The 27,500-nt window shown below is 45.6% G+C and overlaps 4 protein-coding genes and 1 pseudogene across 4 annotated transcripts in view; 4 read left to right on the top strand and 1 right to left on the bottom strand.

Moving 5' to 3' along the window:
- Positions 1-1,089, top strand: part of LOC116225063 — a 24,638-nt pseudogene extending 23,549 nt beyond the window's left edge.
- The window catches only part of LOC105890386 (catenin beta-1-like), a 118,949-nt gene that overhangs the window by 52,505 nt on the left and 38,944 nt on the right, over positions 1-27,500 (top strand). The gene's annotated exons all lie outside the window — the stretch shown is intronic.
- Positions 1,120-10,993, top strand: LOC116225064 (plectin-like). The gene is made up of 12 exons (XM_031586609.2): positions 1,120-1,158; positions 2,006-2,160; positions 2,661-2,787; positions 4,749-4,917; positions 6,302-6,334; positions 7,089-7,246; positions 7,749-7,927; positions 8,574-8,712; positions 9,297-9,653; positions 9,925-10,008; positions 10,082-10,186; positions 10,369-10,993. Exons 1-12 carry the CDS (start codon positions 1,153-1,155, stop codon positions 10,531-10,533), a joined length of 1,677 nt encoding a protein of 558 aa, XP_031442469.1. The 5' UTR covers positions 1,120-1,152; the 3' UTR covers positions 10,534-10,993.
- Positions 11,145-22,515, bottom strand: LOC116217889 (ubiquitin carboxyl-terminal hydrolase MINDY-1-like). The gene is made up of 9 exons (XM_031586610.2): positions 22,324-22,515; positions 20,219-21,750; positions 17,933-17,990; positions 17,019-17,083; positions 15,868-16,026; positions 13,703-13,805; positions 12,637-12,779; positions 11,731-11,931; positions 11,145-11,324 (listed from the first exon to the last, which is right to left on the bottom strand). The coding sequence occupies exons 2-9, from the start codon at positions 20,957-20,959 to the stop codon at positions 11,145-11,147; spliced, it is 1,650 nt and encodes a 549-aa protein (XP_031442470.1). The 5' UTR covers positions 20,960-21,750; positions 22,324-22,515.
- The window catches only part of LOC116224944 (phosphatidylinositol 4-kinase beta-like), a 17,561-nt gene continuing 14,100 nt past the window's right edge, over positions 24,040-27,500 (top strand). The window contains exons 1-4 of the mRNA XM_031585921.2: positions 24,040-24,046; positions 24,148-24,436; positions 25,228-25,757; positions 25,795-26,474. Of these exons, the coding sequence (XP_031441781.2) occupies positions 24,040-24,046; positions 24,148-24,436; positions 25,228-25,757; positions 25,795-26,474 (1,506 nt within the window). The remainder of the gene's footprint in view (positions 24,047-24,147; positions 24,437-25,227; positions 25,758-25,794; positions 26,475-27,500) is intronic.

A 27,500-nucleotide genomic window follows, 5' to 3' on the forward strand; every position in this document is an offset into this window, starting at 1 on the left:
TGCACACTCATCCATTCACTCACATATACACAAGCACTCACACACACACACACGTGCGCACGCACGCTCATTAATTCACTTTGCGTATACACAAGTAGACAAACACACACACACACACACACACACACAGAAATGCATGAAAGCTGCCACTAGGTGTACAGATTCACGACAAAAAGAACATTACACTTGTGAAAAATTACAAAACGTAATGTAAAAACATACCTTAGTAATAATAATGAAATGCAATTACACTTCTGTCAGGCTAACACTCTTGCTAATCAGCTACGCTGTGTTGTGCCCCTCCCTCTGTTTACAATGCAGTTCTTTAACGACGTGAAAGAGGCCAACGACCAAATGAAGAAGATCCACGACACGATGAAGAGGAAGTACGTGTGTGACCGCTCCATCACCGTGACCAGGCTCGAGGACCTGCTGCAGGACTCAGCGGTGTGTGTGTGTGTGTGTGTGTGTGTGTGTGTGTGTGACTCACATAAAGCATCCCGTGTCTGCCTGACCTCAGTGTGACTTTCAGGAACTGAGTGATGTTTAGAAAAGCATTTCAGAGTATCTTTTTTCTTCTGATTCTCTGTTTGTCGATTTTCAGTGACTTTGTGACTTGTAACTCCATACTACAGTACGGCCTGTGTGAATATGCGTCAGTCCACGTTTGACTACAGTGATAGTGATTCATAGATGCCAAATTTTTCCCTGACAATCGGAAAAGCTGTCAGCGAACAAACATGTGAAGCCCAAGTCCTCCATCCTTCATGTGTATCCATTGTGTGTGTGTGTGTGTGTCTCTTGTGTGTGTGTGTGTGTGTGTGTGTGTGTGTGTGTGTGTGTGTGTCTGTGTGTGTGTGGTGTGTGTGTGTGTGTCCCTTGTGTGTGTGTGTGGTGTGTGTGTGTGTGTGTGTGTGTGTGTGTGTGTGTGTGTCTCTTGTGTGTGTGTGTGTGTGTGTGTGTGTGTGTGTGTGTGTGTGTGTCTCTTGTGTGTGTGAGCAGGACGAGAAGGAGCAACTGAATGAGTTTTAAGACTCACCTGGACGGTCTGAACAGACGCGCCAAGACCATCACCCCAACTCAAGCCCGTAACCCTGGCAACCCTGTCAAGGGCCAAAACAGCCCCTGCAGGCCGTGTGTGACTTCAAACAGATGGAGGTGAGAAACAGATGATTGAGAGAGAGAGAGAGAGAGGGAGAGAGGGAGAGGGAGAGGGAGAGAGGGAGAGGGAGAGGGAGAGAGGAAGAGGGTGAGGGAGAGAGAGAGAGGGAGAGAGAGAGAGATAGATGATGGATGGATGGATGGATGGATAAATAGATAGATAGATAGATAGATAGATAGATAGATAGATAGATAAATGGATGGATAGATGGATGGATGGGTGGATAGATAGATAGATGGATGGATGGATAGAGAGAGAGAGAGAGAGAGAATACTTCATTGATCCCAAAGGAAAATTGCAGAATATCCCGACCCCATTACCTTACATGATTTGGTGCTTAAAGCTGCTGCTAATCCACAGTGATGCCTAGCAGTGAGTGACTTGTGCTCTTGTGTTGTGTGTGTGTGTGTGTGTGTGTGTGTGTGTGTGTGTGTGTGTGTGTGTGTGTGTGTCTTGTGTTGTGTGTGTATGTTGTGTGTGTGTGTGTGTGTGTGTGTGTGTCTTGTGTTGTGTGTGTGTGTGTGTGTGTGTGTCTTGTGTGTGTCTTGTGTTGTGTGTGTGTGTGTGTGTGTGTGTCTTGTGTTGTGTTTGTGTGTGTGTGTGTCTTGTGTTGTGTGTGTGTGTGTCTTGTGTTGTGTGTGTGTGTGTGTGTGTGTGTCTTGTGTTGTGTGTGTGTGTGTGTGTGTGTGTGTGTTGTGTTGTGTGTGTGTGTATGTGTGTCTTGTGTTGTGTGTGTGTGTGTCTTGTGTTGTGTGTGTGTGTGTGTGTGTGTGTCTTGTGTTGTGTGTGTGTGTGTGTGTGTGTGTGTGTGTGTGTGTGTGTGTGTCTTGTGTTGTGCTGCAGATCACGGTGCACAGGGGCGATGACTGCACGCTGCTCAATAACTCCCAGCCCTACAAGTGGAAGGTGCGGAACCCCAAAGGAGGCGAGGCCACCATGCCCTCCGTCTGCTTCCTGGTCCCGCCCACCAACAAGGAGGCGGTGGAGAGCGTCACCGAGTGAGTGGCTGACCTTTGACCTCACACACACACACACACACACACACCACACACACACCACACACACCACACACACACACACACACACACACACACACACACACACACATACATACACACACACACACACACCCAACAAGGAAGCACTGGAGAGCGTCACAGAGTGAGTGGCTGACACACACACACACACACACACACACACACCACACACACACACACACACACACACACACACACACACACACCCAACAAGGAGGCGCTGGAGAGCGTCACCGAGTGAGTGGCTGACCTTTGACCTCACACACACACACACACACTCACACTCTAACCAGTCACCTAGATGCTTATTATATGGTCACCATACCTTTACTCCGGATTAAAGCCTCTGCTAATTGACTGAATGTAAATGTGTGTGTGTGTGTGTGTGTGTGTGTGTGTGTGTGTGTGTGTGTGTGTCTGTGTGTCTGTGTGTCTGTGTGTCTGTGTGTGTGTGTGTGCAGGCTGGACGGCGGTCTGAAGAAGATGTTTGTGCTGTGGCAGAGGCTCCACGTTGACATGAAGAGCCTCCTGTCGTGGCAGTACCTCATGAGGGACATCCAGCACATCAGCTCCTGGAACTTCTTCATGGTAAGGAACCCCACACAGCACTCACACTAGAACTTCTTCAGGGTAAAGAACACAGCTCTCACAGTAAAGAACCCTCACACAGCACTCACACTAGAACTCCTTCACGGTACAGAACCCTCACACAGCACTCACAGTAAAGAACCCTCACACAGCACTCTTACTAGAACTTCTTCATGGTAAAGAACCCTCACACAGCTCTCACAGTAGAACTTCTTCATGGTAAAGAACCCTCACACAGCTCTCACAGTAAAGAACCCTCACACAGCTCTCACAGTAAAGAACCCTCACACAGCACTCACAGTAAAGAACCCTCACACAGCTCTCACAGTAAAGAACCCTCACACAGCTCTCACAGTAAAACCTCTTCACGGTACAGAACCCTCACACAGCACTCACAGTAAAACCTCTTCATGGTAAAGACCCCTACACAGGAGTCACACTAGAACCTTTTCATGGTAAAGAACACAGCTCTCACACTAGAACCTCTTCACGGTACAGAACCCTCACACAGCACTCTTACTAGAACCTCTTCATGGTAAAGAACCCTCACACAGCTCTCACACTAGAACCTCTTCATGGTAAAGAACCCTTACACAGCTCTCACACTAGAACCTCTTCACGGTAAAGACCCCTCACACAGCACTCACACTAGAACCTCTTCATGGTAAAGAACCCTCACACAGCACTCACACTAGAACTTCTTCACGCTAAAGAACCCTCACACAGGAGTCACACTGTTGCCACACTGCATTTGCAGCACGGTCTCTTTAGGAGTTCCAGCGGTCAGATACCTGTTCATGTTGTGCATACCTGTCAACTCTCCCGTTTTTCCCGGGTTTCTCCCGTATTCTGACCCATCTCCCGCCCCCCCTCCCGTTTTCTCATTTCTCCCGGTAATCTCGCGTATTTTACGAGGTCCAAACGTATTTTATTAATAATCAAATCAAAATGTTTCTCCAATGTTCTAAAGTTGCCAGATCATGTATGAAACGCAATCATGATGTGTAATAAACTATACTAAGCCTCATTCAAAGTACACCCCATCTAAGAAAATATTTAGGGCAGCCAAGTCAGCCACCTACATATACAATACTACAAAACAGTAGTTTTAAATTATAATACATATCCTGAGACCTGTGCAAGGCTTACATCAACTGTTTCTGTGATGTTCATATGAATGATTTTGTTGTAATAAAAAATGTCATGAATAAATAATAATTTATTGCAATAGTTAGTTGTTATAATAAGTGATTGTGAATAAATAGATTGCGAATACATACATAATAATAAAGAAAGAAATTTGTTTTGTTAATAAATACAGTTATTGTGTATTTATCTATATACAGAAGACTACATAATACATAATAAATACGTTGTCTATAAATACTTATATATACGACATCCCTCAAACCAACATTTGCCAAACCTCTGCCATCCTCGCCCCCTCAAAACTCCCACCCGCCGAAATCTCCCCGTAATTTGCTACTCAAATGTTGGCAGGTAAGATGTTGTGGCATATGTCAATGAACCAGAACTACTCACCCCAGCTTTCATGCAAAACCTTAATACCGAGACATCCACAAATGCGAGTCCTTACTTGTACCTTTTCGCACAGGCAACAGACAGTGAGTGCTTAGAAAGCTGTCTGAAATGAATATAAGTCAAGGCAAGGGAGAATCGGGTAAAAGTTGCGGTACATGAAATTCGCCAAATCTGTTTACCTCTTTTTTCTGAGTTTGTTTTCTTGTGAAACTGACAATTTACCACGCCATGCTGAGTGGTTGATCCAGTTCCCCTCTAACAATAATGTAACATTTTAAATAATTGACGTATATATGCTATTTCCCAAATGCTATATATAATCTGCTTTTGTTTGATTTGTTGTGAAATGAACTATTTACTTTAGCACACGTACTTATTTCTGTGGCTGTTCTCTCGTGTTCAGTTAAGACGTCTGAAAGGTTGAAGAGTACCGGCTGGCCCTGAAGAACCTGGAGCTGCACTACCAGAACTTCATGAAGGACAGCCCGGACTCGGAGATGTTCGGCGCCGACGACCGCCTGCAGGCGGAGAACGGGTTCCAGTGGCCCGGCAGCACTAAGACGATCCTAGTGCAGTCTTTGGAGCAAGGTGGGCTGACTGCAGAGCACTCAGATCGACAACATATTATATATTATCAGCTATTCATTTCTATTATCCATAGAAAACGTACAGATCAGTGCAGATATACATTATCATCGGGTATTAATCACTGGTATCAAACATGCTCTACCAGTTGGGCCCATAGAAACACAGGAATACAGCATAGGCTGAGTGTGTACATGGCACAGCCGGCACAGAAGGGCACTATCCTAAATTCATAGGGGGAAGACATAGTCCATAACATGTATAATCTACATTTACATACATGGCTCATCTGGTACAGCAGACAGTAATATATGGTAAACCTATACCATCCCTGTACTGTACCTATGTGGTGAAGTGCTTTGGAAGAATAGATAAGTACATGTGAGTGTGTACTATGGATGCAACGTACAAGCGGTAATAAGTCGAACCGTTCGGTATACCGAAATGAATAGTTAATCGTTTAAAAGGTGATTTTATTCCTCTTAAATATAAAGATAACGAAACCGCGCCGTGACCCAAAAACCTGTGATACATACAGAACCGTGGGGCCCACTGTACCACTGCATCCCATAGTGAACACTTTTACACTAAGCGCTCTGTCTTCGTTCGGAGCTTCTGTGAGATCATGATCGACGCTAGCTCAAATGGGAATATCTAATCGAATCATTATTAAACATAGCTTATTTTCTATCAGTGATTGCATCATATAGCTAATGTGTGTGAGTTCCTGTTCCCTGAGGATGAGGTGGTATCTGTTGAAATGATGTTGCAGGACATGTATGATTGATGTGTGTGTGTGTGAGTTCCTGTTGGACATGTATGATTGATGTGTGTGTGTGTGTGAGTTCCTGTTGGACATGTATGATTGATGTGTGTGAGTTCCTGTTGGACATGTATAATTGATGTGTGTGTGTGAGTTCCTGTTGGACATGTATGATTGATGTGTGTGTGTGTGAGTTCCTGTTGGACATGTATGATTGATGTGTGTGAGTTCCTGTTGGACATGTATATTGATGTGTGTGTGTGAGTTCCTGTTGACATGATGATGTGTGTGAGTTCCTGTTGACATGATGATGTGTGTGAGTTCCTGTGGAGGATGAGGTGTTAACTGTTGACATGATGATGTGTGTGAGTTCCTGTTGGACATGTATGATTGATGTGTGTGAGTTCCTGTTGACATGATGATGTGTGTGAGTTCCTGTTGACATGATGATGTGTGTGAGTTCCTGTTGGACATGTATGATGTGTGTGAGTTCCTGTTGGACATGTATGATGTGTGTGAGTTCCTGTTGGACATGTATGATTGATGTGTGTGAGTTCCTGTTGACATGATGATGTGTGTGAGTTCCCTGAGGATGAGGTGGTAACTGTCGACATGATATTGCAGGACATGTTCCAGGCGGAGCAGAGAACCTCTCTGGTAAAGGCCCGTGATTGGTGCTGTGCTGTAAAGGCTCGTGATTGGTGCTGTGCTGTAAAGGCCCTTGATTGATTGGTGCTGTTCTGTTTGAGTCTGTGTGGCTTTGTGCTTAGAGCGGCAAATACGTATATCTGGTCTGGCCCTGTTTCATATTAAGAGTTCTAACTCGTAAATATTAGGACTTAGTATTAGTATTTATGACTTCTGTAAGTCAATAAGAATACTTAATATGAAGTGGGACCAACTGTTTTTTTTCTGCTGTTCAACATCGGCCATTGCTAAAGTTACTAAAAGCGCTGCTGTGAGAGTTCTGTGTGTGTGTGTGTGTGTGTGTGTGTGTGTGTGTGTGTGTGTGTGTGTGTGTGTGTGTGTGTGTATGGGTTTCGCTGTCATGTTTTACTCACATTGTAAGCACTAGTGTTTGTGCCCCTTCAGACGAGTTACCTATCGTATACCTCTACATAACACTGCTGCTAGATTGTGTGTCTAACCTCTTTTGCACGTGTATCTATAGCCACTGTTTCTCAATCAGACCTGTAACAGCACCTCTGTGTGTGTGTGTGTGTGTGCGTGTGTGTGTGTGTGTGCGTGTGCGTGTGCGTGTGCGTGTGTGTGTGTGTGTGTGTGTGTGATTGAGTGTGTGTGTGTGTGTGTGTGTGTGTGTGTGTGTGTGTGTCTGTGTGTGTGTGTGTGTGTGTGTGTGTGTGAGTGCGTGTGTGTGTGTGTGTGTGTGTGTGTGTGTGTGTGTTTGCAGGAGAGCAAGATGAAACTCTGTGTAAGACCTACATGAGTCAGATCCGAGACCTGCGGCTGAGGCTGGAGAGCTGTGAGAACCGCACCGTCAGCCGCCTCAGGCACCCCGTGGACAAGGAGCCGCTCCAGGCCTGCACCCAGAGGGCCTCCGACCAGAAGGTACCGACCCAGAACTGCTCGCTAGGATCCCTTCTAGAACCTAGATGGTCATAGTTAATGGACTGCGAAATGAATGTAAAAGTACATGTCAATGATTCCATAACAGAAGGTACCGACCCAGAACTGCTCACTAGGATCCCTTCTAGAACCTAGAACCTAGTCCAATCTAATCTAGTCATAGTCAGTGGATTGCAAAATGAATGTAAAGGACATGTGTGAATGATTCCATCAGTTTATAACGGTTTGTTTAGTTTTGAGATAAAAAAATCTATATCTTTTCATGAAATGTCAAAGAGGGTCTGGATCTTTTACTGTGATCATGGTTGTCACTGGTCACATAGAGAACTACACTTTATTACTTCACATTACCTCATAAGGCCATGGTTTCATCTCCTATCCTCCATTTTATTTCCTATGGTCCCTCCTCTCTCTTGGGGTTTCTGTAACCCACCACCACCTCGCCTCCTGACCCCTAACTCTGTCTGTGCTTCTGGTCCATCAGCAAGTGCAGATCGAGCTGGAGAGCATCAAGAAAGACCTGGGGAAGGTGGCCACGCAGACGGAGAGTGTGCTGGCGTCGCCTCAGGCCTCGGGCTCCATGCCTCTCCTGCGCTCCGAGCTGGACGCCACCCTCAAGAAGATGGACCACGTCTACAGCCTGTCCTCTGTCTACATCGACAAGTAAGCTCCCAATATGAAATGCAAATAAGCTTCAAATACTCATACTAAAGTATATCAAAACTTAAAATATAAATACTTATATGTTAATAAACAAATCTATATATAATTAAAAAATAAATGCACATGCTGTACTTAAAATATGTTTTATAAACTGTAAATTCATCTCTGAAGCCATGCAATATCCCTTAAATTATGTTTTATAACATATGGGGATGATTAACAGCTGTCATTAACATGATTTAACCTGCCCGTCTTAGCTCAGTATCCCGCCTCCTTCCCATTCTCTTCCTAATGTACAGGTCACTTCTTATGAACTCTAACCCTTAACCTTAGGGGTATCGATGCACATCACATACACACAGCTGTGCATTTCAGGACCATGGTCAGCTACTAAAACAAACTTGCGTATTAGCGACATTTACATTAAGTCATTTAGCAGACGCTTTTATCCAAAGCGACGTACGAAGGAGAGAACAATCAAGCTACGAGCAATAGACACCTAATGTAACAATAGGAGAGAACACTAGTGTAGTGTAACAATAGGTCTCTATTTCTCGTAGCTTGATTTTGAGCTTGCCTAAACTAGAGAACTGATAGTACGGGACCCTTATTACCAAATTGACATAATTTCCTCTTAATCTGCCAGGTTGAAGACCATCGATGTGGTGATCCGCAGCACACAGGAAGCTGAGGAGGGGCTCAAGAAGTTTGAGGGCCAGCTGCGTAACGTCAACAAGGTTCCTGCTGAGGAGAAGGAAGTGAAGGCTCACCTCAGCCAGCTCAAGGTACGAATACTCACCTCACGCAGCTCAAGGTACGAATACTCACTGGTAAAAATAATTACATTTCATCACCAAAAAATTATAAATTAAAAGACCAGTCCAAAATAATACAATTCCAATTAGTCAATCCAATGTTGTGAAACTCAGTGAATCGCTCCTCTCCGTCCTCTTGCTGTCCTGGTAAATGGGAAACAAACAAAGTAGCTCGGACCGAGACATTCACTATTCCAGCCAATCAAGATCGAGACATTCACTATTCCAGCCAATCAAGATCGAGACATTCACTATTCCAGCCAATCAAGACCGAGACATTCACTATTCCAGCCAATCAAGATGCTGCCTGAGGAGCATGTAAGGGAGGGGTGTAATTTGATTGGCTGTTGAGCTAAAAATCAACAACCTTTCACCAGAATTACAGACTGTACCTTTAATTTCTGAGAGATGATCTAAGTCAAAAGCAGGTCTTCCTTGTCAGAATCAGAATCAGAATCAGAATTGGATTTATTGCCAAGTAGGTTTACACCTACTTGGAATTATTTCTGGTTTCGTGGTCCTTGTTTGATTTGAAACCTGTGCTTCTTGAACAGAAACTGTGCGAGGACGCCGATAAAGAGCAGGCCACGTTCGAGCGCTTGGACCAGGAGCTCCAGAAGGCGGCGGCGGTGCACGACCGCATGAGGAGCGTCCACAGCGAGCGCGACGCCGAGCTGGAGCACTACCGCTCGCTCATCACCAACATGCAGGAGCGCTGGCAGGCCGTGTCCGCCCAGATCGACCTGCGCCAACGTGAGCTGGACAACCTGGCCCACCAGATGAAGCTGTACAGAGACAGCTACGACTGGCTCATCACCTGGGCGGCCGACGCCAAGCAGAGGCAGGAGAAGAGCTGTGCCGCTCCCATCAGGGGAGCCTCAATGCTCAAGGACCAGCTGGCTCAGGAGAAGGTACGCTATCGCATCTTAAAAGAGTAGAAAATACGTTTTTCTTTTCAATATCAGAAGAAATGTAAAAAATTGATCAATTATTTGAATGTTAGAAGTGAAGGATTTTTTTATATACTCAAAGTGATTCATCTGTCTCAATCATGTAATTCTGTTGGTGTAAAATGTTAGTGAACTCATAGTTAAGGTTCGGGAGCCTTGCTCAGTGGGAACATGGAACATAACATAGATATCTTTGTCACTAACTGCTGTGAACTATCGTCTTTTTTTACAGAAACTCCTGCAGGAGATTGAGAAAAACAAAGATAAAGTGGACGAGTGTCAGAAATATGCCAAGTCTTACATCGACGCCGTGAAGGTAGATTGACTTCCCTCTTCTCTCGAATAGTCAGTATGTGATTAGTAGTTTTCTTAACTCTGTCATCCTATAGGACTACGAGCTTCAGCTGGTCACCTACAAAGCCCTGGGTGAACCACTGGCCTCTCCCGCCAAGAAATCCAAAATGGACTCCGTGTCCGATAACATCATTCAGGAGGTAGGTGAAGGAGATCGGGAATCTCTGCCACTGTTAATCTCATTCCAAGTGTGTCGGATTACATCATTCCATCTAATCTTTCTGAATTTAGGTGTTTTAGTTTTTTAGCAGTGCATTGATTTCCCTGTTTATTTATGTATTTTTGTATTTCTGATTGCATCGTTGACTTCTCTCTCCTCAAGTATGTCAACCTGAGAACTCGCTACAGCGAACTGCTCACCCTCATGAGCCAGTACATCATCTTCATCACGGACACACAGCGCCGCCTAGAGGACGAGGAGGTAAGTTACACGTGGCGTTCTTCCTTCAGCAGGAGCAACAGCAACACTGCTCCGGGACTCAAATGAACACTAACACTGAGTTCTATCCTCATGTATGGAGAACCATACAGATTAGTTTATACCATTGTATATGAGTTGGACTCAGAATGTACACACACTGAATGGAACGCGGACGGAACCAACCTATAGGCCATGCCACTCAGGGATCGGTGCTCGAGTTTAGAACCAAATATCTACCTTTCTCTATTGAAGAGTGGGTTAGGTTTAGAGTGTAGAGTTGTCTCCACCATACCAGTTACACTGAGTGCCCTCCCTTGGGTCGATTCCCAGTTAATGTCTAAAAATGTTTAATAAATAGATGAGGAGGTTTAGGAGGTGAAGATGGAAGGTGTTCACTCGTGATTACGGAGGCCGCTGATCCAATGTTAGTGGTGCAGCACATCTCCATTACCCAGTGGTCTGCCATCCTCTATGTACAGCTGTTTCGCCCTCGTAGCTGTCCATCACCCAGTGGTCTGCCATCCTCTATGTACAGCTGTTTCGCCCCTGGTGGCTGTCCATTACTCTGTTGGGCCGTGGTCTTACTGGGAGTGAAGAAGCCAACTGCCCCCTTCTCAGCCTGAGCGCCTTCACTGTCTCCATGCATCTCTCTTGTGCATGATCACCCACAGCAGGGCTCAGCCACAGCAGGGGAACGCAGGGCAGGGGAACGCAGGGCAGGGCTCACCCACAGCAGGGGAACGCAGGGCAGGGGAACGCAGGTAGTCCTGAGGAGGAGAGAGAAGAGTGAGAGATATGGCCACCAGGTAGTCCTGAGGAGGAGAGAGGAGAGGGAGAGACATGGACACCAGGTAGTCCTGAGGAGGACCGAGGAGAGGGAGAAGAGTGAGAGAGGAAATCAGGATCTTTCAAGGGTGTGTTGTGATTGTTGCGACCAAAAGTGACTGGATTTGCTGCAGGAATACTCATAAACTGCTGAAAAATGTTTTCAGTAAATCTTAAAAAGTTATTTATTTTTTTGTAGGAATACCTACAAATCCCACCAGGGTTTTGCAATTATTTGTGTGTGTGTGTGTGTGTGTGTGTGTGTGTGTGTGTGTGTGTGTGTGTGTGTGTGTGTGTGTGTGTGTGCCTGTGTGTGTGTGTGTACCTGGTCGATCTGCTGCCGCTGCTGCTGGGGTGTGGGGGGGGGGGGGGGCGTCCGTGTGTGTGTGTGTGTGTGTGTGTGTGTGTGTGTGTGTGTGTGTGTGTGTGTGTGTGTACCTGGTCAATCTGCTGCCGCTGCTGCTGGGGGGTCGGGGCGTCCGCGGTGGACGATGACGCCGCGCCCCGCTGAGGAGGGTGGCTGAGGCGGAAGTCGGAGTCACAGAAGTTGCCGTCGCCCTCCACGTTATGCAGACTCTCCCACACCAGACTCTCCTCCTGCAGGAAGCCCTGGTCCGTCACCAGCAGGTACAGATGCCCCTGGAGGGTCAAACACAGGTCAAAGGTCACTAAAGGTCATAGGTCAAAAAGGACTAGGACCGTTCATTTAATGCCTCAAGACAACTCATTAAGTAACTGTACAAACACAATTTTGCCTGCATTTCTGATTAATTGAATATATATAGATAAGATCATGACAATCGTCATCAACCACTTCCTTCCACCCTGACTGCTGTAGTTTAAACACTGCACATGTAACTGGATGTTTACGCTCCCATTTGTATGTATTCCTTCAGCAGACACTGTTCTTCAAAGCGGTTTACACAAGACGTGCAGATACATATGTTCATCAGTGTTTGAGCTCCCTGGGTATCAAACCCATGACTTCAGCGTTACTTGCACCTTGCTCTAGCAGCTGAACTATAGGAGGAGATATAATGTACTGTATGTAATAGACATGTATGGTATATGTAACGTAATAATAAAATGTAATTGTATGCAATATGTATCTAAAAGTATAATGCAACCGTCACGCATATGTATCTGTAATAATTAATGCATGGCATGTCAGACATTAGATACACATAAATGCACTTTAAAAAGCCTGCACTGATGCACAATGGACAGACAGACAGACAGGCAGACAGGCAGGCAGGCAGGCAGGCAGAGACAGGCAGGCAGACAGACAGGCAGACAGACCGACAGGCAGGCAGAGAGACAGACAGGCAGACAGACAGGCCACACCTTGTGTTTGATCATGGTGCTGAAGTGGTTGTTCCTGAAGAAGACGGACAGCTCGCCCTCCTTGGCCGTGGTGTTGAGCTCACACAGGCCGTGATAGGACAGCTGGGTTGCCGTGGATTCCAGGAACTGCTCCGCCACCAAACCTAAGGGAGGAGAGGAACGATGGAGAGCGAGAGAGCGAGGGAGAGAGAGAGAGAGAGAGAGAACAGATGGAGGGCAATAAAGGGCGGAGATGATAACAGAGAGAAGAAAGAGTGGGAGGGAGGGTGGGAGGGAGGGAGGGAGGGAGGAAGAGAGTCATGAGTCATATGATGAACAAACAAAAGAGGCTTGTGCCTGAACACAGCGCTCTCAATACGAGAGAGAAGAAGAGCCACAACACAGGAACAGAATTACAGGATGACAGTGCAACTGAAATAAAACTCCACATATGCCTTTATGAATTGGTTTTTCTTTCCAAAATCCCCCCATACTAGTCTTACTCACTAATCATAATACTGACTCTGTATTGGTCTTTTTTTAATTTTATTCATATGAACTCTCACAGTAATGCCACGTATCTGGAGATGCTACGCATCTATGCACCTGCGTCTCAAGTGGCCACTTGGGAATCGGATTTCACTTCCTCGCTCTACATGCTAATAAATGCGTACATCATTTCCAATCGCACAGACCAAATGTGCTGCTGTTCTTAACTGGCGGAAGGCAGCAATCAGGGAATACAGACATTCGTATTCATATTCTACATCTAAAAAAGCCTACATGTGTGTAGCCTACAAGAATATTTCTATTGTGTCATTAGCGGTCTGTTTGGGTGTTCAGAGATGTGTACTTGTGCTTGTGAAAGAGGGACACACCCAGTTAGCAAAGCAGCCTCTGACCTGATCTGACACAGAGGTTTTCAGCGTTACTATGGGTAAGTGTAGGGTGTGTGTGTGCTGGGGGTGTGTGTGTGCTGGGAGTGTGTGTGTGCTGGGAGTGTGTATGTGTATGTGCGTGTATGCTCGTGTGTGTGTGTGTGTGTGTGTGTGTGTGTGTGAGAAAAGCAGGTGATGAGCTGCCGCACCTTCACTGACTTGACTGCTGTCAGAGGAGTGTTTGTAGTTGATAATCTTCTCAACCAGCTGGTTATAGCTGAGCTTCCCCACAGCAGACACCATCTCTAGGCTCTGAGGAGAGGAGGAGAGGACAGGACAGGAGTGAGGAAGAGAGGAGAGGAGAGACACCAACATAATCAAAGACCACATTTCAATGGCCTAGAATTCACATCGCCAGTCATATACATATACAAATATACATACATACACGTACTCTACACATTCAGGAGGAACATGAAATTAACTGTGCTTTTAATTAACAACTGACACCAAACAGACATGTGGACTTGACCTACGGGGATATAACTATCCCAAAATTTCCCTTCAACACCTGCCACCACGGGAGATGAGCCAAAAAAAAAAAAAAAAAACCTTCATACAAACTAGGGTTTCATGACTGATGACCTCAAAATCCCCTGTATCTAAATGACTGAATTACTATCATTCAAAAATCTGCTGAAGGTATGACTAGCTTTGTTAAGAATGACCCTGCTGATTTCACTCCCTCACAAGATGTACTAGTCACCAGAGGTCGTCTGCCAATGTTAATGGTTCAGCTTGAGTTTATATCAACAGCACAACAGATAAAGCCGCTTCAGTTGTGTGTCCAAAACTGATAGTCCTTTAGAACGAGAAACAGTCTGTTCCAACACAACAGAAACCCAGACAGGATGCGTGATTATTTTAGCTTGAAAAGAAAAACAAAAAACCCTTGTGATGTCTCAGCATTTTTGTGAAAACATGTCTGTTGCTGTCAAATTGTCAGCATGACCTCGGTTTTGCTGGTTAACACCTATCTGTTACTGACATAATGGGAAAAACAAGCGTTTCAAGAAAAACAACAACACCAGCCAACGTACCTTATCTGACCAAGAGTAAACAACACCACCAGCCAACGTACCTTCTCTGACCAAGAGCAAAGACAGGGACTCTGTACAGCCCAAAACCCCTGGCTGACATAAGGCCACTGGAACTATACTGCTTCAGGCCCAAAACCCCTGGCTGACATAAGGCCACTGGAACTATACTGCTTCTGGTCTCACCTGGCTGACATAAGGCCACTGGAACAACACCTGGCTGACATAAGGCCACTGAAACTATACTGCTTCTGGTCTCACCTGGCTGACATAAGGCCACTGAAACTATACTGACATAAGGCCACTGGAACTATACTGACATAAGGCCACTGGAACTATACTGACATAAGGCCACTGGAACTATACTGACATAAGGCCACTGGAACAATCCTGCTTCTGGTCTCACAGGGCCCTCATAGCATAGCACAACATGAGTACAGAATGCTGACCCCAGCCCTCATAGCATAGCACAACATGAGATCTGAGAACACTGGCTTTAAGAGAAAGCTCAAAAACTAAATGTTGAGCTTATTTAGCAGCTCTTCTTACCATTTAAGACATGCATTTCATTCGTGTGTTATTGTATTTCTAATTTTGTCCTTCAAGTCAAACTCATTTTAACGTGTTGCTCATATTTAGGCCACAACTTCATTCTCAGTTTCTTGTCAAACTCTCATTTTCTCACTTTTGCCTCGTCTTGCCAAACTCAATTTTCAAGTCACTCACCTATTTCCAAAGATCTTAATTCTCTCGTAAGATTGATCTGACCTTCTTATTGTACTTCAGGACAGTTTAAAAAACAGTTTCAACTGAATTTCTATGAATTTGCAAGAACCCTTAGAGTTTCTGATGTCAAAAGTTGAAATCTTTCTCCAGCAATCATAATCGTGTCATACTAATATTGAACCGCAATCTATGGATCTTCTTTATTGTCTGTTTTTCTGTGCGATTTTTGCATATGTTATCAAATAATGTGATCAAAATCTAAAAACGAAAGTTAACAGGCTTCATGTAATTCACACGGAAATTGTGCAACACTATCTCTTCATCATGTCCTCATAGTGACCCCATTCGAAGTCTTGCAGCACCTTTATTTTCAATAACAAAATCTACACACTACACCTTTAATCATACATTCTACTTCGAGTGTTTACTGCGTCATCCTGTGTGCATGTGTCCATGCGTTGACCAGCGCAGGCCCTTACACCTTTAATCATGCATTTAGCTTGAGTGTTTACTGTGTCATCCTGTTGTCGTTGCCCAGCGCAGGGCCTTACCTGGGGGTCCACCAGCCAGCCGTGGTACAGGGGAAGGTCCAGCAGGTCGAAGACGATGCACTCGGGCGTGTACTCAAAGTCACACACTCCAGTGAAGCGCACGTTCACGTCCAGGCCTGTGGACAGCTTGGGCAACACCGCCATGGCATCGCTCATGTTCTGCACACAGGTCAAAGGTCAGGAAGTAAAGAAGAGTTTTTAAAAAAAATAAATAAAAAATTTGCAACAGAGAAGGAACTGTGGTCTTGTTGGTACAATTGTTAGTATACAGTTATTCAAAAAGTTTTACAACTCAATTCTATCAAAGCCTATCTTCATTTTGAATTAATTGATATCGGTGGCAATTAAAATCACAGTATTGTTAGTCATAACATGCATAACTATTATTCACTGTAATATTAGCCTTAATATGTACATGCAGTCCACACATCCATCCACTCACATCATTCACATTCAAGGTCAAGTGATCACTGTGGGAGGGGGGGGGGGGTGTTCTTTGAAAGCTGAACAAACAAACAAACTGCACAGTAGTACTTTGGCAGGAAGAATGGGGCTGGTCCCTGTTGACTGGCTCTGAGGGGCCACAGTGGCCCCCAACACAGAGTGCCCGTCAAGCGCAAGCATAATCCCAGCCATCTCTAGGGGCCACAGTGGCCCCCAACACAGAGTGCCCGTCAAGCACAAGCATAGTCCCAGCCATCTAAGCCTTTTCAGAAACACTCTAGGAGCCACTGACACTAAGCACTGGCCATGACGCCTGTGTTTGGGCAAATAACAGCCCTCTGCGTCAACACACAACACACACTCATAAACACACACACACACACACACACAAACATACACAGACACTCGCACACATAAACACACACAAACATACACTCGCACAGATAAAAACTGTGTGTGTCGACACCCTGTGTGGAGTTAACCACGTACACATCCAGACACTTGCACTGATAATAGTCTGGAGGCATACACACATTGCCAGAGGTTGACTAGACACACACACATACACACACACACACACACACACACACACACGATGGGCATCTGGAGGTATGCAGACACGTTTCCCTCTATATATATAAAACACCGACACACACACACCGTAAAACAGAGGCAGTGTGTGTGTTCTGTTATGATGTTAGGCTCACCTGCTGGAAGTTCAGTTCCATGCCCTCAGCGGTCTCCCTTGGTTTGATTGACAGCACACATTCCCCTGGTACACAAGACATGGAAAGAAAGAATTAAAAGAAAATGCTTCCTTAAAAAACTGGCAAAGATATTAGGAGTTTGACTTTGATAATAATACAACTAAAGTATGAGGCTTCATTCAAAAGTGATGGTGACAGAAAATATATATATTTCAAGACATGCTGGCGTTAACTTAGCAGGGAATTGCAAATGAATGTGTAAAATATAGGGTTCTGCTTGGCCGCATGCCCTGACAATCCTGAATGATTAGAGATATCTGTTGAAAAGCTGATGCACTCCACCTTAGTGACATATGACTAATGACAAAGCTGACTTGTGTTGACCGAGTCAGTTGACTGGTGTTGATTTAGAAGTTAACAAGCTAAAGGATCCGGCTGCATCAATACCATTATAACAAATAACGCATGTTTTATGCAGACCAATCAGGTGCTCTAAATGCAGCAGTGAGGAGCTTTGGTCTAAAGGGAACAACTCAATCTCGCAGACATCAACAACAGCACATGGAATGATCCAAGTTTGCTAAATATGCTAGCTGGTGTCTTCTGACAATATACCTTACTTGTAGTGCTGTGAGCTAGTGGGAACAACAGGTGTGTTTATCTGTCCTTCACATGACCATATCTCATCCAAATGAATTTGAAGATGAAAACCAAAACTAGCTCGCTATACAAACATGCCTCAAAAAGAGGTCAATTCCTGCATGGCGTTGCTTTAGATACATATCATGAACACAGTCATTTGATCTTTTAATTCAGCGGTTATCATCAATTACTGCGAAATGGGTGCCATCACGCGTTTAATGTTAAATGTAAATTTAAATGTTTTATGATGAAATACACTTGACACGTCTTACCCAGGTGGGCCATGAGGTCCTCTGTGGTGATGACCTCCGTCTGCGGGGGCAGCTTGGCCTGGGGGAGGGGGGGATGGGGGGGTCAGGTTAGGGCAGATTCACACGCCACGTCATCTAAAAGACCCTACCTCTCCATGAACAGAGTTTGCTATTCCCTAAAGCGCCCTTGTGCTCTGCTTGTGTAAAGTGCTAGAGAGACTATCCCTTCTGGGCTGCATTTCCCAAAAGTGTTGCTGGGCAACCACCGTGGAGGCTGAGGGAGAGACGGAGTGTTTAGAGTGCTTGCCTCTCTATCGTGAGGATGGTGGTTTTCCAATTATGCTTTCTGAAAACACACGCCGCCTGATGACCGTGGCCATTCGTTTCTATGGTTGCGGCCCGAATGCTTTCTGGGCAGGAGAAGCCACACTATTCTCTCTCTCGCGTAGCCTGCCATGGGGCCATCATTCCAGAGGCTTCCATCAGGTCAGAGGTTTCCATCAGGTCAGAGGCTTACGGTGCAAACCCATGACAGCGACACGATACGCTTCCATCGCTTTGAGTGGGCGTGTTGTAGCGTGTGGAAATATAATTTTCAAACCGTCAGAGACGACACCAAACAATCTGATTGGCCGCTGCCGGGAAATCGCTCCTCATTTGCATAGGATTCAACATTTCCCAACTTTTATCGGTCGCTTCGCCCAAAACGGTGGTCTACGTCACAATGGCTTGGCTCCCATTGAAATGCATGGGATTTAAATATCGCGTCGCTCATAACGGTGTCATGGGTTTCCACCGTTAAGCTTGTGCTCATCGCCCAAAAAAATAAACCAAAACAAAACAAAAACACCACTCCATCCTCACAGCAGGGCAGCACTTACTCATTCCCATGGGAATTAGGCTGCCGTGACTCTGCACCGACTACTTTTCATACCCTGTGTTTGTGGTTTAGACAGCGTCACATTTTGCCTGCATTTATTTACTCTATAGACCGGCACGCTCTGCACTGTGTGAACTACAAAAGGTTAATGAGTCGCTCGAGGAAAAACACCACCAGGGAGAGTCCCGAGGAGTGAAGTCTGATTGGTCGAGATCTCAGGCACACTGTTTTTTTTTCCTGGACTATATCCGGTCACGCATTATTTGGTTAGCCTGTGTCAAATATTTATTGACACTGTTGACAGGGAAGAATACACACAGACAGACAGAATACACAGTTCTGGTGAGGTGCTGATAATGGGCTCTGGTGTCAGAGATGATATACGCCCAGGGTTAGGGTTAGGGTCAGGTTAAGATCAGTGGTAAATGACCAGCACTACGGTTTAACCAAATGCGTTACTCAGTACCCACCAGCGCTCTTCGCTCGGTGGTCAGCGTATCTGGAACAAAATGGGCACGTCTGTGAGTCACCACCTCAATTTCCCCCAATTCAGTGGGACCTTGTACAGCTTAGCAATAGTATTACACAGAAAAAAAAAAAAAAAACCAGTATTAGTAATCCTTTTATAAATGTCCCTCTTTATCTTTTGGGACTTGTCTGCATCACAAAACTAATATTTCATGTCTCACAGTCATTCAACACAATGAGGTTTGGCACAGTACCAAGAGCCGATTCTCTCACACGTGATGCTGACCTTGACAGACATTTGCCAGGATTTGCCAACCCTGTGGCGGTTCGGCCTTTTGTTTTTTAGCCTGAAGGATCAGCGTCTCCAGCCCACATCTGGCATCATAATCTCCATAACAAAAACACAACTGACTTTCAACCGGCGACTAAGCTCCTCATGGTCTCAACCTCTTCTCTTCCCGGAGAGCGTGACTCGAGCATATGTGTCTCGGCCGACCCAGACCTCCTAGCGTTTTAGATCTGATCGGGGGCGGGAGGGAGTCAAGGGTGTGGCAGGTTTGCAGCAGTCTCCCAGTTTCAACTCTCAGAACAGCCATCAGTGACCTCTCCTTTCAGATAACAGCCATCAGTGACCCTTTCACCTGGATATGACCCAGGCTAAATAGCAGTAGCAGAGTCTATGGACAATGCCTAAAAACGGTGCAATGACTCCTCTGAAAAAAAAATCTTTTTTTTTTTTCCTCAAGATTGAGGAGTCTTTGGCCATTTCACACAAAGAAACCGACAGTCAGGCAACATAGAAATGACACAATACGTATTGTATTACGTATACGTATTAATTATTATATCCATATTGCTTAAGGATGTATAACTGTGAATAAAATATTAGCTTACGTGTGGGGCAACTGGCTGTGAAATCGCTCTTAGAGTTGTGTAATATGAGAACGCTCAGAACTTACCTTCCAGCGCAAAAACAGGATGTTCATGATGGCCAGCAGGGGGCAGGGTCCATTCTCGCTCTGCGTGATGATGGGAGTCTTCTTCTCTTTCCAGGTGATCCACTTCACAAAGTAGTACGCCGGCATGACCGTCTCAGTCTCCGTGGAAACCGCACCCCCAGCTGCTGCTGCGGACGTTGGTACGGAGGTCGCGGGCGGCAGAACCACCTCCGCCAGACCTGTCGCCTCCACGCACGGGGAACCAGCATCAGCTCCCAGGGCTGAGAAGGACGAAGACAGGGCCTCGTCCACGGACACGCCATTGTTGCCCTCGGAGACGTCCAGACTGGGTATGGAGCAAGAGGCAGTGTCAGCGGACTGGCTCTGGTTAGCACACTGGCCGACAGTGACCTCTGAACTCTCTCCATCCACCTGCCTTTCGTGTATCACGTTCGACTGGCCATCGTCCGGCTGGCCGTTCTCCAGTTGAACGGGCGCAGCAGGCTCTGGTGTTTTTGCCTCCAGATGCAAGAGGTCTCCACTGTCTACTAATGGAGTGTCCCCTGGAGGAACCACATTTGGAGGGTCTTCATCCAGAGGATACACATCCTGTCCTCTTTGGTGTGCTTCTTCCGTCTCCCCAACTTTGAAGTCTTTCTGATCCTGAGCAAGCACACTGGAGACGTCTGATGTCACCAGCTGCTCTTCTTTACCTAACCCCACCGTATCCCCCAACACTTTCTCTGAACTAGATTCGGTCATTGCGGAAGGGTTTGGTTAAGCACTTCAATTGAGATTAATAAGGCCAAAGTATTTTCGAACTTCTCAAAACAGAAAATAAAGCCCTTTTGTTCTTAACGCCAGAACCTTTAATTTTGAGATCCCCTGAGAATAGGACTTAGCATCAGCTTGAAAACAGGATGGACAGCTAATTTTGAAACCACCACATTTTGTTTTCTTTTTTTTTAATTAAAGATCATGTGACATCATCTAAAACACTTAGACTCTGTAGTGACTCAAATGGCTGTATCCTCTGACAAGCGAAATAGTGCTGACCCACTTCAGCATTTTCTAAACATGTAAATACACAACGCAAGTTTTGGATTACAGATACCTCATCAAGACTCTCAAGAGACTAGTGCTGCTGTGACGTGTTTACAACGACACTTACTACATACTTATAAGATGCAGTTAACTTTCATCCTTTTTAAATCTTTAGAGACCTGAAGTGACGCAAATAAGTCTGAATTATTTACCATGAAAATGACAAGAGGTATCCGTTAGTGTAAAACAACGTGTCTTTGACAAAGCTAAGGCTAATTTCACACAGACCGGTGGTTGTTCTTCCTTTGTGCTTTGCCTTGCAAGGCATACTGACCTAGCATGGCCCAGACAATGATTAAGCTATTTCAACTGCGTGTGAAGAAATGAGCAGCCTGATGAGCAGCAAAAAACTTGGCCAACACACAGTTCAACTCGGAACTTGAGCTTTTTGTTTTCCTGAGACTAAACAGCTGTTGGCTTCGACTGGTGACCGTTTGTCGTCAAAGGATCTGAAACAAACCAATAACAACAATTTGATTAGGCTTATGCCTGACGTTACTTCACCAACCATTAATCTGAACTCACGATTAAAATGAAACACTGACTTTAAAATTCGTCTTAATGTCAAAGAACTAGAGCAGCATACTATATGATCTTAAGGCTATTGTTATATATTACTCATTATAGTACCTAGCATAATAGTGAACGTTGAACAACAAAGTGTAAACCTTATGTAAAATGCTAATTGTTAGTAGCGATGTAAAATGTATGTTATTCGATCTTGGAGTTGACTGACGAAAATATTGACATTAGCTGGCTAAGTTTGTAAAATCCTTTTTTTAAGACACATCTTCTTAAAGTCTATTTTCCTCCCGATTAATGGTTAAAAAGGATGAGGCATAAACTAATACCTCAATTGATGAATAAGGCACATAGCTACGGATGTTTATTATCTTTACATCGTTAGCAAATTACTTAATACAGATGCCATTGAGTGCAGCAGGTCGGGTGTCAGTCAGCTAACATGCTAGCGTTAGCAATCTAGCAGTAACTTGATGATACAGCCAAACGTTGAGACTTACCATATTTGACCAAAGAGTAAACCATGTAAAGATAAGACTTGAGTGTCTCCACTACAAGGGGGGCGTAAATCAGTTCAGTACATCACTTCTCTAGACAGGTTGATCTGCTCTTGTCTCCACTTCTGCGCTCTGCTGAGTTTTCTATTTCTGTGTTGGACGGTCTACGCAACCTTGTTTTCATCATTTTCACTTCCTGTGGGACGGGCTTAGTAAACAGTGATGTCATACAATGATTATTCTCACAAGTAGACCGTATTTTACTTATAATCCTAGGCTAAATTCGTGTTCGTTATTTTACTAGTACATTTCTCCCAAATTGATAAAAAAAAAGTATCAGTATAAAAAACAAAAATGTATTCGTTTAGAAATCTATCTATGACTAGGCTGCACCCTCTGTTGGTAGGAGGTTGAACTGCTGGGAACAGTCTTGTTTCCAGAGAACCTCTTTGCAGGTCATTTTTAATGTGTAACTGCACCCTAAAATGTGTGGGGGGGATTTTAACAGTGAATGTAATGTTATGACGGAACTGTGATGAAACACATCAATGCTGTTGTAAATATTGACCTTTTTTTTTTATTCCACAGTATATTAAGCGTCTTTGAGAACTTTGAAAGGCGCTATATAAGTCTGATGTATTATTATTATTATAAAATTACCATTTTTATGAAAAATCAGCATTTTATTGGGTTGAAAATGGCTCAACACGCCATCTACAGTTTAACATCATCCTGAACCTTGCCAGGCTTGCGATGCTGACGAATCCACAACCATTTGTTGCATATACACGTCATGAAATTAATCTAAAAAAGGAATGTCGACGCCCTCTAATCAGAGGGCAATGTGTTTATTTGATCAAGAGGGACAGTGTACATTGGATACATTATTATTATTATTATAAATTGAGCAAAAATGTGTGCTCTGTAACACTTCCCAAATCATTTAACATTAACTTTTTCTTTAACTTATTTATTTAATTTGTACTTCTTCAGTGCCTCCATTTACTCCCATTAATTTCCTTCAAAGACCTATCAAAACAGGCAGAATTAAATAGCATCTACCCTTTATTTGATTTATCATCAATGTAAGCCTAAATTACTTTTTTTAAATCCAGGATGTGTTTAAATATATAATTATACTTAAATAGGATAATCCATTTCTAAATCTGATGAGAATCCCTTTGTTTCTGCCAAATGTGTTGCTTTTATCATAAAATGCACAATAGCTATGAAAATCTGAGTTAACTGCCCCACTATTGAGGCACACAGTCGTACAGTCTGTCTTTTTCTGCTCTACCATACATCATACAACATCTTTATTTTCACAAGACAACACTTAGTTACAAAAGACCAACTGATCACTACATTTGAACTCAAACCCAAATGGTTTGTCTAGGGTTTTCTACTAATGTTGTTTCGCTCACACCATATATTTTCGATAACACGAAACACTACAAACATCCGGTAGACTTGCGTACTCTGTGACCAAAATATAGTTCCTCCTTTTTCATCACGAAAGCAATTGCTGCCTCCGGCTTAAGGGGGTTATAATTAGGCAGATGACGTAAGCGCACAGTGGAAACACACGTGTCGGCGAATCTTGCTCAAAAGCAAACCAGTCATGCAGCATACCACGCACGCATTCTTGTCTTGGTGACATGCCTCGGCTCTTCGTCGTCAAGCAGACCTTCACTCTAGTTCCTTGAAAGAGTAAAAGACATGGAGGGTAAAGGGAAGTGGTAGGAGCCAGCAGCCATCCATGCCAAGTGGTAGGCGGACCAGTCGGGACACAGAAAGAGCTCGGAGATGTGCCCAAGATTGCTGTAGGCAGACCAGTAGGGACACAGAAAGAGCTCGGAGATGTGCCCAAGACTGCTGTAGGCAGACCAGTAGGGACACAGCAAGAGCTCGGAGATGTGCCCAAGACTGCTGTAGGCGGACCAGTCGGGACACAGAAAGAGCTCGGAGATGTGCCCAAGACTGCTGTAGGCACACCAGTAGGGACACAGCAAGAGCTCGGAGATGTGCCCAAGATTGCTGTAGGCGGACCAGTCGGGACACAGAAAGAGCTCGGAGATGTGCCCAAGATTGCTGTAGGCAGACCAGTAGGGACACAGCAAGAGCTCGGAGATGTGCCCCAAGACTGCTGAATCCTTTCATGCCGTTATATTCTCAGTCCAGAATGAATTGAATTGAATTCTAAGTATATTCATGATGTGCCAACCTCTCCCTCTGGTTTGGATCAAGCCCTGAACTGTGGCGGGGTCAGCAGGTCTTTGGGTCCAGATAAAACAAACAAATGACGTGAAGTCACCTAGATCGAGGCTAGGCTGCCTGTCTCTTCCTGTGTCCCTCTCACAGGATTAGGGTTATGTTTTGGCCTGTATTTACTGAATGGATTGAAAAATCTCAGCATTTAAATTAGTTCTCTCTCTCTCTCTCTCTCACACACATACTCTCACTTTCTCCCACTCTTTTCTTTCTCTCTCTGTCTCCCCTTGTTCTCTCTCTCTCTCTCCATCCATCCATCTTCTTTTCCTCCCTTTTGTCTCTCTGTCTCCCCTTGTTCTCTCTCTCTCTTTCTCTCTTTCTATCCATCCACCCATGTTCTTTTCCCCTCTCTCTCTCTCTCTCTCTCTCTCTCTCTCTCTCTCTCTCTCTCTCTCTCTCTCTCCAGGCTGGCATGGCTGACATCCACGTAGCAGTGCCACCCGTTCAGGTGGAGGAGCTACACCTCCGCCAGAGTCTCTCCGCCTCCACCTCCTTGTTTTCCTGCCCCTCCTCTCCCTCCTCCGCCTCCTGCGCCTCCTCCTCATCCTCCACCTCCTCCTCTTCCTCATGCTCGTCCTCCCCGGGATGCTCCCCACACCACCACCACCACCACCACCACCACCACCTGTCCTCCAGCCTGTCCAGCCTGGGTCCGAGCAGTGACTGTGGGAGCAGCTCAGAGGGGCTCTCCCTGGAGCCGGAGCCGGAGTCCGAGCGGGAGCCGGAGCCGGAGCCGGACCCCATCATCGACCCTACGGTGGCCCAGAGACTGTGCAGTGACTGTGGGAGCAGCTCAGAGGGGCTCTCCCTGGAGCCGGAGCCGGAGCGGGAGACGGAGACGGAGCGGGAGCCGGAGCCGGACCCCATCATCGACCCTACGGTGGCCCAGAAGGCGTGCCAGGAAGTGCTGCAGAAGCTGAGGACCATGGGAGTGCTCAACCAGGGCGAAGGCGACAACCAGGACAGCCTCAATCCCCCCCCTTCCCCCTGCGGCACAGGCAATGGGCCGGTCCACCTGGAGGTGGTGGAGACGGGAGAGGAGGAGGACGCGGCGGTCCACCTGGAGGTGGCGGAGACGGGAGAGGAGGAGGACGCGGTGCCCGCAGATCAGCTGGTGATGGGAGAGTGGGATGAGAAGGAAGAGGTGCCCGCAGAAGAGACGGGCGGTGAATGCTCCGATTCTCCATCAGCAATGAGTGAAAGTGAGGGTGCGTCATCACCAATCGTCATCATCGCCCCCATCGTCACCACTACCACCAGTGTCATCATCATCATCATCATCATCATCATTGTCTACCTCCTCTTCCTCCTGCTCCACATCCAAGCAGTCCTGGCTGCTGCGTCTCTTCGAGTGCAAACTCTTCGACGTCTCCATGGCGATCGCGTACCTCTACAAGTCCAAGGAGCCCGGCGTGCAGGCCTACATCGGCAACCGCCTCTTCAGCTTCCCCGAGCCGGAGGTGGACTTCCACCTGCCGCAGCTGCTCAACATCTACGTGCACATGGACGAGGAGCTGGGCGAGGCCATCCGGCCGTACCTGCTGCTGCGCTGCGCCCAGAGCGTGGCCTTCTCCATGCAGTGCGCCTGGCTGCTGGGCGCCTACTCCGCCGACATGCACATCTCCACGCAGCGCCACTCGCGCGGCAACAAGCTGCGCAAGCACATCATCTCCAACCTGCTGCAGCCGCCGCCGCCGCCGCCGCAGGGGCGCCAGGGGGAAGTGGTGGCCGCCGCCTCGCCCCCCGGAAGCCCGTCGGACAGGTACCTGTCGCCGCTCAAGGCCCCCCGCCACCAGAGGTCGAAATCGGACGTGGCCGGGGGGGTCAGAGGTGGAATGAAGAGGGCCGGCAGCAACCCCAGAGTGGAGGGAGGCATTGAGGAGGTGAGTCTATTTACTAGGGGTGGGGGAAAAAAATCGATTTTTCGATTTCTCTCGATTCTCTCTAGAACGATTCTGTCTCGATTCAGAAAAGTTCATAATCGATTTTTTTTTTAAATAAAAAAATAAAAATAAATAATAATATTTTTTTTTTTTTAATTATTTTTTTTTTTTTTTTTACACATTCATTTTGTGTTGAAATGCAAGCTGCATCGATTATTGCATTGTTCATAGAAAGTCATAATTGTGACAAGGACACACTTTTTCTCTAATAAAAAAATAGATCTGTTGATTTTCTTTAATTATCAAACACAAAGTAGGAAGTGATTTGAGACTCTGAGTAGCAAACTCAAATGTTTTAAAAATCGAGATGCATCGATAATCGTTTTATCGGTTTAGAATCGATAATCGGTTTAGAATCGAGAATCGGTTTAGAATCGAATCGTTGACCTCTGAATCGGAATCGAATCGAATCGTGAGGTGCCAAGAGATTCCCACCCCTACTATTTACCTATCTGTAGCTACTCCCCTGAAATCTCACTTGACAGGGTTAGACATAGTATAAATAGTAGTATAGTATAGTAATATATATATATATATATAGTAATATAGATAGGAGTAGAGACACAGGCTGAGCCTAAGCCTAGGTATTTACTTTGTGGAAATATTTCTTTTTCTTTGAGGAAATATTTGAATAGGTTTTGAATAGTTGGGCTGCACCACCAGCACAGTGAAAAGTAGGTCACTTGAGCGTGTGTGTGTGTGTGTGTGTGTGTGTGTGTGTGTGTGTGTGTGTGTGTGTGTGTGTGTGTGTGTGTGTGTGTGTGTCCAGTGTGTGTGTCCAGTGTGTGTGTCCAGTGTGTGTGTCCAGTGTGTGTGAGCGCGTGTGTCCAGTGTGTGAGCGTGTGTGTGTGTGTGTGTGTGTGTGTGTGTGTGTGTGTGTGTGTCCAGTGTGTGTGTGTGTGTGTGTGTGTGTGTCTCCAGTGCAGCTGAATCCTACTGATTCACACTGAGCACTAAAAGATTAAC

This window comes from Clupea harengus, chromosome 19 (assembly GCF_900700415.2).
Source record: "Clupea harengus chromosome 19, Ch_v2.0.2, whole genome shotgun sequence".
Lineage (NCBI taxonomy): Eukaryota > Metazoa > Chordata > Actinopteri > Clupeiformes > Clupeidae > Clupea > Clupea harengus.

Excerpts from the sequence above, each read along its gene's own strand:
- LOC116225064 (XM_031586609.2), top strand. Across the intron at positions 2,161-2,660 it reads GCGGTGGAGAGCGTCACCGA|GCTGGACGGCGGTCTGAAGA; the intron begins GTGAGTGGCTGA and ends GTGTGTGTGCAG. Across the intron at positions 7,247-7,748 it reads AGAGGGCCTCCGACCAGAAG|CAAGTGCAGATCGAGCTGGA; the intron begins GTACCGACCCAG and ends CTGGTCCATCAG.
- LOC116217889 (XM_031586610.2), bottom strand. The coding sequence starts at position 20,959 with ATGACCGAATCTAGTTCAGAGAAAGTGTTGGGGGATACGGTGGGGTTA. Across the intron at positions 17,084-17,932 it reads GGACCTCATGGCCCACCTGG|GGGAATGTGTGCTGTCAATC; the intron begins GTAAGACGTGTC and ends CTTGTGTACCAG. Across the intron at positions 11,932-12,636 it reads GCACCATGATCAAACACAAG|GGGCATCTGTACCTGCTGGT; the intron begins GTGTGGCCTGTC and ends TTGACCCTCCAG.